General features: G+C 54.3%; 1 protein-coding gene across 1 annotated transcript in view; it reads right to left on the bottom strand.

The window, feature by feature from the left end:
• The window catches only part of LOC140456638 (inositol-trisphosphate 3-kinase B-like), a 137,805-nt gene extending 130,834 nt beyond the window's left edge, over positions 1–6,971 (bottom strand). Inside the window, exon 1 of the mRNA XM_072550753.1 lies at positions 4,834–6,971. Coding sequence (XP_072406854.1) covers positions 4,834–5,694 — 861 coding nt within the window. The 5' untranslated portion in view covers positions 5,695–6,971. The remainder of the gene's footprint in view (positions 1–4,833) is intronic.
• Between the last annotated feature and the right edge of the window lie 8,710 nt (positions 6,972–15,681).

Below are 15,681 nucleotides of genomic sequence, written 5' to 3'. Positions count from 1 at the left end.
AGGAATCAGAGAGTCAGCATAAATGCATTATTTTCAGGTGAGCAAACTATGTTTGGGATCAGTATTGGGACCTCAATCTTTTTATAAGATGCAGTTCTGGTCTCCTTCCTATCAGAAAGATGCTGTGAAACTTGAAAGGGTTCAGAAAAGATTTACAAGGATGTTGCCAAGGTTGGAGGATTTGAGCTACAGGGAGAGGCTGAACAGGCTGGAGCTGTTTTCCCTGGAGCGTCGGAGGCTGAGGGGTGACCTTATAGAGGTTTACAGAATTATGAGGGACATGGATAGGGTAAATAGGCAAAGTCTTTTCCCTGGGGTCGGGGAGTCCAGAACTAGAGGGAATAGGTTTAGGGTGAGAGGGGAAAGATATAAAAGAGACCTAAGGGGCAACTTTTTCACACAGAGGGTGGTACGTGTATGGAATGAGCTGCCAGAGGATGTGGTGGAGGCTGGTATAATTGCAGCATTTAAGAGGCATTTGAGTGAGTATATGAATAGGAAGGGTTTGGAGGGATATGGGCCAGGTGCTGGCAGGTGGGACTAGTTTGGGTTGGGATATCTGGTCAGCATGGACGGGTTGGACCAAAGGGTCTGGTTCCATGATGTACACCTCTGTGACTCTATGACTCTATCTACTTATGGCCTGGTTGACAAATTGTATTGTAACCAAACTTGAAGATGATACAAACATAGGCAGGAAAGCAGGTTTTGAGGAGGGTGCAGAGAAACTACAAAGGGATGTCGATCGTTTAAGTGATCAAAAACTTGGCATGCGGAGTACAATGTGGGAAAACATGTTGTTGTCCACTTTGGTAGGAAGAACAGAATACTGTTTGAACAGAGAAGAATGCTCAGTACAAACAGGTCGAGGAGTCATTGTAAACAAATTTCAAACATTTCGCCTGCAGATACAACAAATAATTAGGATGACAAGTTAATGTTGTTTTTATTGCAAGGCAGATGGAGTATAATGTTAGGGGAGACCTGTTACATCAGGACAGGTAAGACCACAGCTGGCGAACTGTGTATAGCACTGGTCCCCTTATTTAAGGAGACATTAGAAGCAGCTCACGGAAAGTTCACTTTGCTGATACCTGGGGTGAAGGTGTTATCTTATGATAAAAGGTTGGTCTTTTACCCATTGGAGTTGAGATGTTGAGAGCTGATCTTGCTGAAAGCTACAAGATTCTGAGAAGGCTTGTCAGGGTAGATGCAGAGAGGACTTTTCCTCTTGTGATGAATCGAGAACTAGGAAGAATTATTTAAAAATAAGGGGTCCCTTGTTTAAGACAGAGCTAAGGGGAATTTCTTCCTTGGGAGGTTTATTAATTGTCTACCTCAGACAGCAGTGGAGGCTGGGTCATTGAATATATTCAAGCCTGAGGCAAAAGTGAGGAGAGCAGATGCTGGAGATTAGAGTCAAGATTAGAGTGGTGCTGCAAAAGCACAGCAGGTCAGGCAACATCCTGATTTTCCTGCTCCTTGGATGCTGCTTAACCTGCTGTGCTTTTCCAGCACCACTCTCATATTTAAGACTGAGTCAGACAAAAGGGAGTTCGGGAGAAAGTGAAACCACAATCACAGCCAGAGCATAGAACATAGAATATTCATGGAATGCCCTGCCAGTAGCAGTGGTGGAATCTCCCTCTTTATGGGTATTTAAACGGGCGTTGGATAGGCATATGGAGGATAGTGGGTTAGTGTAGGTTAGGTGGGCTTGGATCGGCGCAACATCGAGGGCCAAAGGGCCTGTACTGCGCTGGATTAATCTACGTTCTATGTTCTATATTACAGTGCAGTACTGGCCATTCGGCCCTCGATGTTGCGCCCAGCCTATCATACCCTGAATCTGAAGCCCATCTCACCTACACTATTCTATGTACCTGTCCAATGACGACTTAAATGTACTTAAAGTTGGCGAATCTACTACCGTTGCAGGCAAAGCATTCCATACCCTTACTACTCTCTGAGTAAAGAAACTACCTCTGACATCTGTCCTATGCCCCCTCGTGCTCACCGTCCCCATACTTGGAAAAAGGCTCTCCCTGTCCACCCCGTCTAACCCTCTGATTAACTGATATAAAGACCATGAACTGAGTGAATGGTGGCACAGGCTTGATGGGCCTGCTCCTCTTTTTGCAATCTTATTTGACGCCAAGATCCATTTCTGACGACACGTCCACACTATCGTAGCGGCTGAGGTTTTCCACCTCTGTCTCAGCTGCTACTTTGGGCTTATGTTAACTCTAGCCCTGACAACTCCAATACACTGTAGGACTTGGCGGTCACTTGGTCTACTGAATGAGACCTTTCATTTCAGTGGGAATCCAGATGCTATCAGGAGGTGCACTGCTGTGATCTCGGAGTTCTGCTACACCTGCCCCAAAGGGAGTCACAAAATGTTTGAACAGCTTATCGAAATAACTATTCCTACATTGATCTGTTCCCCATTATAAATGTTCCTCTCTATTTAATGAGGCCACATTTATCCTTGCTAGTCCTTTTCTTTTCACATATCAATAAAAGCTTTTCTATTCTGACTTTATGTACCTCGTTAGCTTACATTCATATTCTCCTTATCTAATCCTAATCAGTTCCTTGGTTGTCCTTAATTGCTTCCAATCCTCAGGCCTACCACTATTCTAGCTTTCTTAAAGCCACTTCCTTTTGATCGATTGGAATCTAAAGTAAAACACACCCACACACCCACACAAACAAACACACAGACACAAACACACACACAGACACAAACACACACCCACACACAAACAAACAGACACACACACAGACAAACAAACAGACACAAACACACACCCACACACAAACAAACAGACACACACACAGACAAACAAACACACAGACACACAAACAGACACACACACAAACAAACACAAACACATACACAGAAACAGACACCCACACACACAAACACACAAACAAACAGACATACACAAACACACACAAAAAACACACACAGACACACACACAAAAAACACACAAACAGACACACACAAACACACACAAACACAAACACACACAGACACACACACAAAAAACACACAAACACACACACACACACAAACAGACACACACAAACACACACAAACACAAACACACACACACACACAAAAAACACACAGACACACACACAAAAAACACACAGACACACACACAAAAACACACAGACACACACACAAACACACACATACATAAACAAACAGACACACACACACAGACACAGACACACACAAACACACACACAGATACACACAAACAAACACACAAATAGACACACACAAACACAAACACACACAGACACACACACAAAAAACACACACAAACACACACAGACACGCACACAAAAACACACAGACACACACAGAACACACACACAAAACACACAGACACACACACACAAACAGACACAGACACAGACATACACACACAAACAGACACAGACACAGACACACATAGACACACACACACAAACAGACACAGACACAGACACACATAGACACACACACACAAACAGACACAGACACAGACACACATAGACACACACACACAAACAGACAGACAGACACACACACACACACATAGACACACACACACAAACAGACAGACACACACACACAAACAGACAGACACACACACACAAACAGACAGACACACACAAACACACACAGGCACACACAAACTAACACACACAGACACACACAAACAGACAAACACACACACAGACAGACACACACAAACAAACACACACACAAACAGACAAACAGACACACACACACAAACAGACACACACACACACAAACAGACACACACACACACACAAACAGACACACACACAAACAAACACACACACAAGCAAACAGACACACACAAACAAACAGACACACACAAACAAACAGACACACACACACACACAGCTGGTTTCCCACATTCTAACCTCCGTAAACTTCAGGTCACCAAGAATCCTGCCTCACTTTTTTTTAGCTTGCTCTGTGTTTCTTTGACCCAGCACTCCCTGCATGCTCAGTGATCCACCAGTTAAGAAATGCTCCAATGTTTAAATTATCATCTTTGCTTTCAAATACCTACTCAGACTTACCCCTCCCTATTTTTGTAACCTAGCCCCTCTCTTACAATCCTCCAAGAACTCTCTAATTCTGGTCTTTTGTGCGTTCTCAATATTCAATATTCGCTGTTCCACCATTGGTGGCCTGGCCCATAAACTGAGGAATTTCTTCCCTGTACCTCTCACCTTTCAACCACCTTTTCCTCTTTTAACACATTAGAACATAGAACATAGAAAAGTACAGCATAGAAGAGGCCCTTCGGCCCCGATGTTGTGCCGAGGGTTAATCCTAACGTGAAATAAAATAACTGAACCTACGCACCCCTCAACTCACTACTATCCACGTGCAGGTCCAGCTGTCGCTTAAAGGTCCCCAGTGACTCTGCTTCCACCACCACCGCTGGCAACGCATTCCATGCATTCACAACTCTCTGCGTAAAGAACCCACCTCTGACGTCTCCTCTATACCTTTCCCCTAATATCTTAAAACTATGATGCCTTGTACCAGTCAATTCTGCCCTGGGGAAAAGTCTCTGGCTATTAACTCTATTAAACCATTCTTTAAACCCTACCTGTTTGAGCAAACGTTTTGGTCATTGGGCCTGATATCCAGAATGTAGTCTGACACCTGCATGTAGCATTTCTCTGAAGCACCGTGATGCTATGTTACAACGCTAGGTAAATGCAAGTGTTGTTGTTGCCTCCCTCCCTCCCTTGTTAATGGAGAGTGAGAAGTGAGTGCTTGTACTCACCACCCTGGGTTTGGGCTGATGCTCCAGGGTCTGGAGAAAGGCTGAGCTGACATCCCCTCCTTTGTCCGGGTCACTCGAGATGTCTTCCTCTGACTCGTCCCAGGAGGAGGAGAAGCCAGCAGAGGAGGCCGACGAGGAGGAGAGTTTGCGGATGAAAACCCGGGGCCCATTGGGATTCCCATCATCGTTGGCCTCCCTACTGTCGTCATGCCCGTGCTCTGTCACGATGACGTGGGGGATCTCCACCAGTCCGGACTGGGTGGCAGGGGGTGGTAACGGGTGACAGGCCGGAGACGGAGTCCTGAGGCTGTTCGGCCTATCTCCAGGGCGTTGGTCCTCATTAGGGCAGTGCCGGGTTAACTGGCTGCCTTCCTCCTGGCCTGAACTGGTGCTTCTCTTCAACGTGCTGCCTGGTATTGCCAGCAGCGCCGTATCCCTGCTCTGCTCCGGCTGGTTGTCTCTGGTGACCCCCGTGCCTGCTGAGATCTCCTCATCTGTTCGGGAACACTGCCACTGTCTGGCCAGCCTCCTGCCCCTGAGCAGCTCCTGCTGATCTCCGGACGTTTCAGAGATTCCGCGCTCCTGTTTGCCCTGTGGAAGGGGGCTGAGGGGGGAGCTGGACGTTCCCTCCAGAGGAGGGGCTGGCCCTGGGGATCGGCTGCGCACTCGCAGGTCCTCACTGGACCGAGCTGGCGAGAGCCCACGCCCGCCATTCACCCCAGGGCTCGGTGCCAGGCGCACATGGCAACGCGAGACGTGTCTCTCGGGCACCTTCAGCGCCAGCCTGGGAGTTCGATGGGGACAGTCTGTCTTGACGTTGTTGCTCATTCTGCCCAGGCTGATCAAGGTGCAAGCAGCCATAGCATCAGCAGCGGGCAGTGCGGGTGGCCGCACAAGCACCCTGGGTAATGGGGAGCATTGACATCCAGCCTCAAATTCACTGGTGCCAACCTCCCCTCCCCTGCCAGGAGCTGGCTGTCCCACCTCGCCGAGGTTAAGAAATCTGTCCGGGCATCGCCAATGAATCCACCGGTGGGTAACTATTCAGAACATGACCCCTCTCTCAGATCCGGGCGAGTGAGTGGGAGGTGGGCACGGAGATTCAGGAGGCAGGTGAACCGAGAGTCCCTGAGCGCTGGTGGTGGCAATGTCAACGTGCCCTCTCCAGTTCCCTACAATGCACTGCAGAGTCTCTGCAAATCCGAGTGGCACCTGGGCAGATTCCGAAAGCCCAGTCCTTGAAGAACCATCCTCTTCTTGAGACCCTCTTTTGCCCCTCCTTGCCTCACAGTTAAACTGGTGCCAGTCTGCGGGGTGAAACCACTCTTGATGCAGCCAGTGCCTTGTGTGGGTGTGGGAGGGAGAGAAGCTGACTGTAAACTCTCCAGTAACCCCAGAACAACACACAAACACCTCAGGGGGGCTGCACACTTGGTCACATTCAGCGTCCAGGAGGAATCTTTGCAGTTCCCAGTCCGGAATCCAACACTCTAGAGTAGCATGGGGACCCTCCTATTGCGGTCCCAGCCCACTGCCTTTTTCAGCCACGGGAAAAACTCTTGCAGTAACCCAAGTCCAAACGGGCAGCAATTAAAACCACATTGAAGCTTCACTCACAGCAAACCGCACGACTTGACTTCACAGAGAGGGGAGGGGAGGGGAGGAGTGGGGGGATTGCAGGAGCCACCCCCTCCAGACACTTGCTGCTTTCCTCAAGTTGAAATGAAATTGTTAATAGCCAGTTGAGTTGAGCTCCAAGGCTGGGAGGCTGCAGCTCACTCCGCTCTCAACAGGGAGTGTGTGTTGACCTCGGCTGAGCTGTGATATTTTCCGATCTCGTTCTCTCTCTCTCTCTCTCTTTTTCTTTGCAGCGACTGGTTGGTTCACAGCCCAGTGTGTGTCTGTCTGTGACTGCTCTCCGGGCAGGAAGGAAGTGAGTGACTGTCGGTTCTGAAGAGTGGATGTGAGCAAGGCAGCTTGTTTTGACACACACAGATACACACAGGCAGAAAGATACCCACACACTCACATATAAAGACATACAGTGAGACACCCACACCCACACACACACACACCCAGACACCCAGATATAAACACACACAGTGAGACACTCAGATATAAAGACACACACACACAGGGAGACACCCACACTCCACACACTCCCACAGTGAGACACCCACACCCCCGCCCCACACACTCACAGTGAGACACCCACACCCCCGCCCCACACATTCACACAGTGAGACACCCACACCCCCACCCCACACATTCACACAGTGAGACACCCACACCCACACCCCACACATTCACACAGTGAGACACCCACACCCCCACCCCACACATTCACACAGTGAGACACCCACACCCCCGCCCCACACACTCACAGTGAGACACCCACACCCCCACCCCACACACTCACAGTGAGACACCCACACCCCCGCCCCACACACTCACAGTGAGACACCCACACCCCCGCCCCACACACTCACAGTGAGACACCCACACCCCCGCCCCACACACTCACAGTGAGACACCCACACCCCCGCCCCACACACTCACAGTGAGACACCCACACCCCCGCCCCACACACTCACAGTGAGACCCCCACACCCCCACCCCACACACTCACAGTGAGACACCCACACCCCCGCCCCACACACTCACAGTGAGACACCCACACCCCCGCCCCACACACTCACAGTGAGACACCCACACCCCCGCCCCACACACTCACAGTGAGACACCCACACCCCCACCCCACACACTCACAGTGAGACACCCACACCCCCGCCCCACACATTCACACAGTGAGACACCCACACCCCCGCCCCACACACTCACAGTGAGACACCCACACCCCCGCCCCACACACTCACAGTGAGACACCCACACCCCCGCCCCACACACTCACACAGTGAGACACCCACACCCCCGCCCCACACACTCACAGTGAGACACCCACACCCCCACCCCACACACTCCCACAGTGAGACACCCACACCCCACACACTCACACAGTGAGACACCCACACCCCCGCCCCACACACTCACAGTGAGACACCCACACCCCCACCCCACACACTCACAGTGAGACACCCACACCCACACCCCACACACTCACAGTGAGACACCCACACCCCCACCCCACACACTCACAGTGAGACACCCACACCCACACCCCACACACTCACAGTGAGACACCCACACCCCCACCCCACACACTCACAGTGAGACACCCACACCCCCACCCCACACACTCACACAGTGAGACACCCACACCCCCGCCCCACACACTCACAGTGAGACACCCACACCCCCGCCCCACACATTCACAGTGAGACACCCACACCCCCGCCCCACACACTCACAGTGAGACACCCACACCCACACCCCACACACTCACAGTGAGACACCCACACCCCCACCCCACACACTCACAGTGAGACACCCACACCCCCACCCCACACACTCACACAGTGAGACACCCACACCCCCGCCCCACACACTCACAGTGAGACACCCACACCCCCGCCCCACACACTCACAGTGAGACACCCACACCCCCGCCCCACACACTCACAGTGAGACACCCACACCCCCGCCCCACACATTCACAGTGAGACACCCACACCCCCGCCCCACACACTCACAGTGAGACACCCACACCCCCGCCCCACACACTCACAGTGAGACACCCACACCCCACACACTCACAGTGAGACACCCACACCCCCGCCCCACACACTCACAGTGAGACACCCACACCCCTGCCCCAACCATTCACACAGTGAGACACCCACACCCCCACCCCACACACTCACAGTGAGACACCCACACCCCTGCCCCAACCATTCACACAGTGAGACACCCACACCCACACCCCACACACTCACAGTGAGACACCCACACCCCCACCCCACACATTCACAGTGAGACACCCACACCCCTGCCCCAACCATTCACACAGTGAGACACCCACACCCCCGCCCCACACACTCACAGTGAGACACCCACACCCCACACACTCACAGTGAGACACCCACACCCCCGCCCCACACACTCACAGTGAGACACCCACACCCCCGCCCCACACACTCACAGTGAGACACCCACACCCCCGCCCCACACACTCACAGTGAGACACCCACACCCCTGCCCCAACCATTCACACAGTGAGACACCCACACCCCCACCCCACACACTCACAGTGAGACACCCACACCCCTGCCCCAACCATTCACACAGTGAGACACCCACACCCACACCCCACACACTCACAGTGAGACACCCACACCCCCACCCCACACATTCACAGTGAGACACCCACACCCCCGCCCCACACACTCACAGTGAGACACCCACACCCCCACCCCACACACTCACAGTGAGACACCCACACCCCCGCCCCACACACTCACACAGTGAGACACCCACACCCCCACCCCACACACTCCCACAGTGAGACACCCACACCCCCGCCCCACACACTCACAGTGAGACACCCACACCCCCACCCCACACACTCACAGTGAGACACCCACACCCCCGCCCCACACACTCACAGTGAGACACCCACACCCCCACCCCACACACTCACAGTGAGACACCCACATCCCACACACTCCCACAGTGAGACACCCACACCCCCGCCCCACACACTCACAGTGAGACACCCACACCCCCACCCCACACACTCACAGTGAGACCCCCACACCGCTGCCCCACACACTCACAGTGAGACAACCACACCCCCGCCCCACACACTCACAGTGAGACAACCACACCCCCACCCCACACACTCACAGTGAGACACCCACACCCCCGCCCCACACACTCACAGTGAGACCCCCACACCCCAGCCCCACACACTCTCAGTGAGACATCCACACCCCCACCCCACACACTCACACAGTGAGACACCCACACCCCCGCCCCACACACTCACAGTGAGACTCCCACACCCCCACCCCACACACTCACAGTGAGACACCCACACCCCCGCCCCACACACTCTCAGTGAGACACCCACACCCCCGCCCCACACACTCACAGTGAGACACCCACACCCCCGCCCCACACACTCACAGTGAGACCCCCACACCCCAGCCCCACACACTCTCAGTGAGACACCCACACCCCCACCCCACACACTCACACAGTGAGACACCCACATCCCACACACTCCCACAGTGAGACTCCCACACCCCCACCCCACACACTCACAGTGAGACAACCACACCCCCACCCCACACACTCACAGTGAGACACCCACACCCCCGCCCCACACACTCACAGTGAGACCCCCACACCCCAGCCCCACACATTCTCAGTGAGACACCCACACCCCCACCCCACACACTCACAGTGAGACACCCACACCCCCGCCCCACACACTCACAGTGAGACACCCACACCCCCGCCCCACACACTCACAGTGAGACACCCACACCCCCACCCCACACACTCACAGTGAGACACCCACACCCCCGCCCCACACACTCACAGTGAGACTCCCACACCCCCGCCCCACACACTCACAGTGAGACACCCACACCCCCACCCCACACATTCACACAGTGAGACACCCACACCCCCACCCCACACACTCACAGTGAGACACCCACACCCCCACCCCACACACTCACAGTGAGACACCCACACCCCCACCTCACACACTCACAGTGAGACACCCACACCCCCGCCCCACACACTCACAGTGAGACACCCACACCCCCACCCCACACATTCACACAGTGAGACACCCACACCCCCACCCCACAGACTCACAGTGAGACACCCACACCCCCACCCAACACACTCACAGTGAGACACCCACACCCCCGCCCCACACACTCACAGTGAGACACCCACACCCCCACCCCACACACTCACAGTGAGACACCCACACCCCCGCCCCACACACTCACAGTGAGACACCCACACCCCCGCCCCACACACTCACAGTGAGACACCCACACCCCCGCCCCACACACACACACAGGGAGACACCCACACCCCCGCCCCACACACTCACAGTGAGACACCCACACCCCCACCCCACACATTCACACAGTGAGACACCCACACCCCCACCCCACACACTCACAGTGAGACACCCACACCCCCGCCCCACACTCCCACAGTGAGACTCCCACACCCCCACCCCACACACTCACAGTGAGACACCCACACCCCCGCCCCACACACTCACAGTGAGACACCCACACCCCCGCCCCACACACTCACAGTGAGACACCCACACCCCCACCCCACACACTCACAGTGAGACACCCACACCCCCACCCCACACACTCACAGTGAGACACCCACACCCCCGCCCCACACACTCACAGTGAGACACCCACACCCCCGCCCCACACACACACACAGGGAGACACCCACACCCCCGCCCCACACACTCACAGTGAGACACCCACACCCCCACCCCACACACACACACAGGGAGACACCCACACCCCCGCCCCACACACTCACAGTGAGACACCCACACCCCCACCCCACACACTCACACAGTGAGACACCCACACCCCCACCCCACACATTCACAGTGAGACACCCACACCCCCACCCCACACACTCACACAGTGAGACACCCACACCCCCACCCCACACATTCACAGTGAGACACCCACACCCCCGCCCCACACACTCACAGTGAGACACCCACACCCCCACCCCACACATTCAAACAGTGAGACACCCACACCCCCGCCCCACACACTCACAGTGAGACACCCACACCCCCACCCCACACATTCACACAGTGAGACACCCACACCCCCACCCCACACACTCACACAGTGAGACACCCACACCCACACCCCACACACTCACAGTGAGACACCCACACCCCCACCCCACACACTCACACAGTGAGACACCCACACCCCCGCCCCACACACTCACAGTGAGACACCCACACCCCCGCCCCACACACTCACAGTGAGACACCCACACCCCCACCCCACACATTCACACAGTGAGACACCCACACCCCCACCCCACACATTCACACAGTGAGACACCCACACCCCCACCCCACACACTCACACAGTGAGACACCCACACCCACACCCCACACACTCACAGTGAGACACCCACACCCCCGCCCCACACACTCACAGTGAGACACCCACACCCCCGCCCCACACACTCACAGTGAGACACCCACACCCCCGCCCCACACACTCACAGTGAGACACCCACACCCCCACCCCACACACTCACACAGTGAGACACCCACACCCACACCCCACACACTCACAGTGAGACACCCACACCCCCGCCCCACACACTCACAGTGAGACACCCACACCCCCACCCCACACACTCACACAGTGAGACACCCACACCCACACCCCACACACTCACAGTGAGACACCCACACCCACACCCCACACACTCACAGTGAGACTCCCACACCCCCGCACCACACACTCACAGTGAGACAACCACACCCCCACCCCACACACTCACAGTGAGACAACCACACCCCCACCCCACACACTCACAGTGAGACACCCACACCCCCGCCCCACACACTCACAGTGAGACACCCACACCCCCGCCCCACACACTCACAGTGAGACACCCACACCCCCGCCCCACACACTCTCAGTGAGACACCCACACCCCCACCCCACACACTCACAGTGAGACACCCACACCCCCGCCCCACACACTCACAGTGAGACACCCACACCCCCACCCCACACACTCACAGTGAGACACCCACACCCCCGCCCCACACACTCACAGTGAGACACCCACACCCCCGCCCCACACACTCACAGTGAGACACCCACACCCCCGCCCCACACACTCACAGTGAGACACCCACACCCCCGCCCCACACACTCTCAGTGAGACACCCACACCCCCACCCCACACACTCACAGTGAGACACCCACACCCCCGCCCCACACACTCACAGTGAGACACCCACACCCCCACCCCACACATTCACACAGTGAGACACCCACACCCCCGCCCCACACACTCACAGTGAGACACCCACACCCCTGCCCCACACACTCACACAGTGAGACACCCACACCCCCACCCCACACACTCACAGTGAGACACCCACACCCCCACCCCACACACTCACAGTGAGACACCCACACCCCCGCCCCACACACTCACACAGTGAGACACCCACACCCCCACCCCACACACTCACAGTGAGACACCCACACCCCCACCCCACACACTCACAGTGAGACACCCACACCCCCACCCCACACACTCACAGTGAGACACCCACACCCCCGCCCCACACACTCACAGTGAGACACCCACACCCCCGCCCCACACACTCACAGTGAGACACCCACACCCCCGCCCCACACATTCACACAGTGAGACACCCACACCCCCGCCCCACACATTCACAGTGAGACACCCACACCCCCGCCCCACACATTCACAGTGAGACACCCACACCCCCGCCCCACACACTCACAGTGAGACACCCACACCCCCACCCCACACACTCACAGTGAGACACCCACACCCCCGCCCCACACATTCACACAGTGAGACACCCACACCCCCACCCCACACACTCACAGTGAGACACCCTCACTCTCATAAACAAACACGGAGACAGAGACACTGAGAGAAACACACACAAGCACAGCCACACACAAGGCTCCGAATAGGGACTCTAACAATGCGAAACTTGAGAAAGTTCACCACCAACAACAGACTTGCTCATGAGCCTTTAGAAAATGTACACACCGCAATGTCATAATTTTACAGTAACTCCGAGACTGAATGTGAAATGGTTTTTTTTGGGGGGAGGGGGTGGGGAGGGAGGAGGTTACAGTTTATTTTACTTTCTATTCTCTCTTTCTTTGGGCAGATTATTTATTTGCTGACACACAGACATGTGTGGGGAGTAGATAGGCAGGCTGGCCCTGCCACAGGATCAGTAAAACCTGTTAGCGACTCATTCCGAACACAGGGCTAGACCTGGAGCCTGGGTCACATCGTTGCTGGCCGCCTAGCTATCGTGCCTTTGGCTCAGCTCAAAGCCAGCACTTACTGGCCAGGACCTGGTGGAAAACACTAACCCCACCACCTGTTCCCCCTCATCTGCTTCCCCTAGCCCCTCACCCCTTTGGTTATGGGCAACAGCCTGTAGACCCACATCCCCATGAACAAATGGTTCCAGGCAACTGTTCACATCTACCTCAGAGAGGTGACTATGCATCTGAAATACAGAACATTCAACAGGGCAGCACTCCCGCAGCACTGCCCTGGACTGACCACCTCATAGAGTCATAGAGATGTACAGCACGGAAACAGACCCTTTGGTCCAGCCTGTCCATGCTGACCAGATATCCCAACCTAATCTAGTCCCATTTGCCAGCACTTGGCCCATATCCCTCCAAACCCTTCCTATTCATATACCCATCCACATGCCTCTTAAATGTTGCAATTGTAGCAGCCTCCACCACATCCTCTGGCAGCTCATTCCATACACATACCACTCTCTGTGTGAAAAAGTTGCCCCTTAGATCCCTTTAAAATCTTTCCCCTCTCACCCTAAACCTATGCCCTCTAGTTCTGGACTCCCCCACCCCAGGGAAAAGATCTTGTCTACATAACCTACACATGCCCCTCATGATTTTGTAAACCTCTATGAGGTCACTCCTCAGCCTCCGACGCTCCAGGGAAAACAGCTCCAGCCTACTTAGCATCTCACCATAGCTCAAATCCTCCAACCATTCAAAGTCTCACAACATTCTTCCGAAAGGAAGGAGACCAGAATTGCACACAATATTCCAACAGTGGCCTAACCAACATCCTGTACAGCCGCAACATGACCTCCCAACTCCTGTATTCGATGCTCTGACCAATAAAGGAAAGCATACCAAACACCACCTTCACTATCCTATCTACCTGTGACTCCACTTTCAAGGAGCTATGAATCTGCACTCCAAGGTCTCTTTGTTCAGCAACACTCCCTAGGACCTTACCATTAAGTGTATAAGTCCTGCGAAGATTTGCTTTCCCAAAATGCAGCACCTCGCATTTATCTGAATTAAACTCCATCTGCCACTCCTCAGCCCATTGGCCCATCTGGTCAAGATCCTGTTGTAATCTGAGGTAAACTTCTTTGTTGTCCACTACACCTCTAATTTTGGTGTCATCTGCAAACTTACTAACTGTACCTCCTATTATCACATCCAAATCATTTATATAAATGATGAAAATCTGTGGACCCAGCACCGATCCTTGTGGCACAGGCCTTCAGTCTGAAAAACAACCCTCCACCAACACCCTCTGTCTTCTACGTTTGAGCCAGTTCTGTATTCAAATGGTTAGTTCTCCCTGTATTCCGTGAGATCTAACCTTGCTAATCAGTCTCCCATGGGGAACCTTGTCGAACACCTTACTGAAGTCCCTGAGATCACATCTACCACTCTGCCCACATCAATCCTCTTTGTTACTTCTTCAAAAAACTCAATCAAGTTTGTGAGACATAATTTCCCACATTCAAAGCCATGTGGACTATCCCTAATCAGTCCTTCCCTTTCCAAATACATGTACATCCTGTCCCTCAGGATTCCCTCCAACAACTTGCCCACCACCGATGTCAGGCTCACTGGTCTATAGTTCCCTGGCTTGTCCTTACCACCCTTCTTAAACAGTGGCACCACGTTTGCCAACCTCCAGTCTTCTGGCACTTCACCTGTGACTATCGATGATACAAATATCTCAGCAAGGGGCCCAGCAAACACTTATCTAGCTTCCCACAGAGCTCTTGGGTACACCTGATCAGGTCCTGGGGATTTATCCACCTTTATGCTTTCCAAG

The sequence above is a fragment of the Chiloscyllium punctatum genome, chromosome 3, assembly GCF_047496795.1.
Source record: "Chiloscyllium punctatum isolate Juve2018m chromosome 3, sChiPun1.3, whole genome shotgun sequence".
Classification (NCBI taxonomy): domain Eukaryota; kingdom Metazoa; phylum Chordata; class Chondrichthyes; order Orectolobiformes; family Hemiscylliidae; genus Chiloscyllium; species Chiloscyllium punctatum.
The sequence above is the reverse complement of the archived record's forward strand: the minus strand, read 5'-3'. Positions and strand labels throughout refer to the sequence as shown.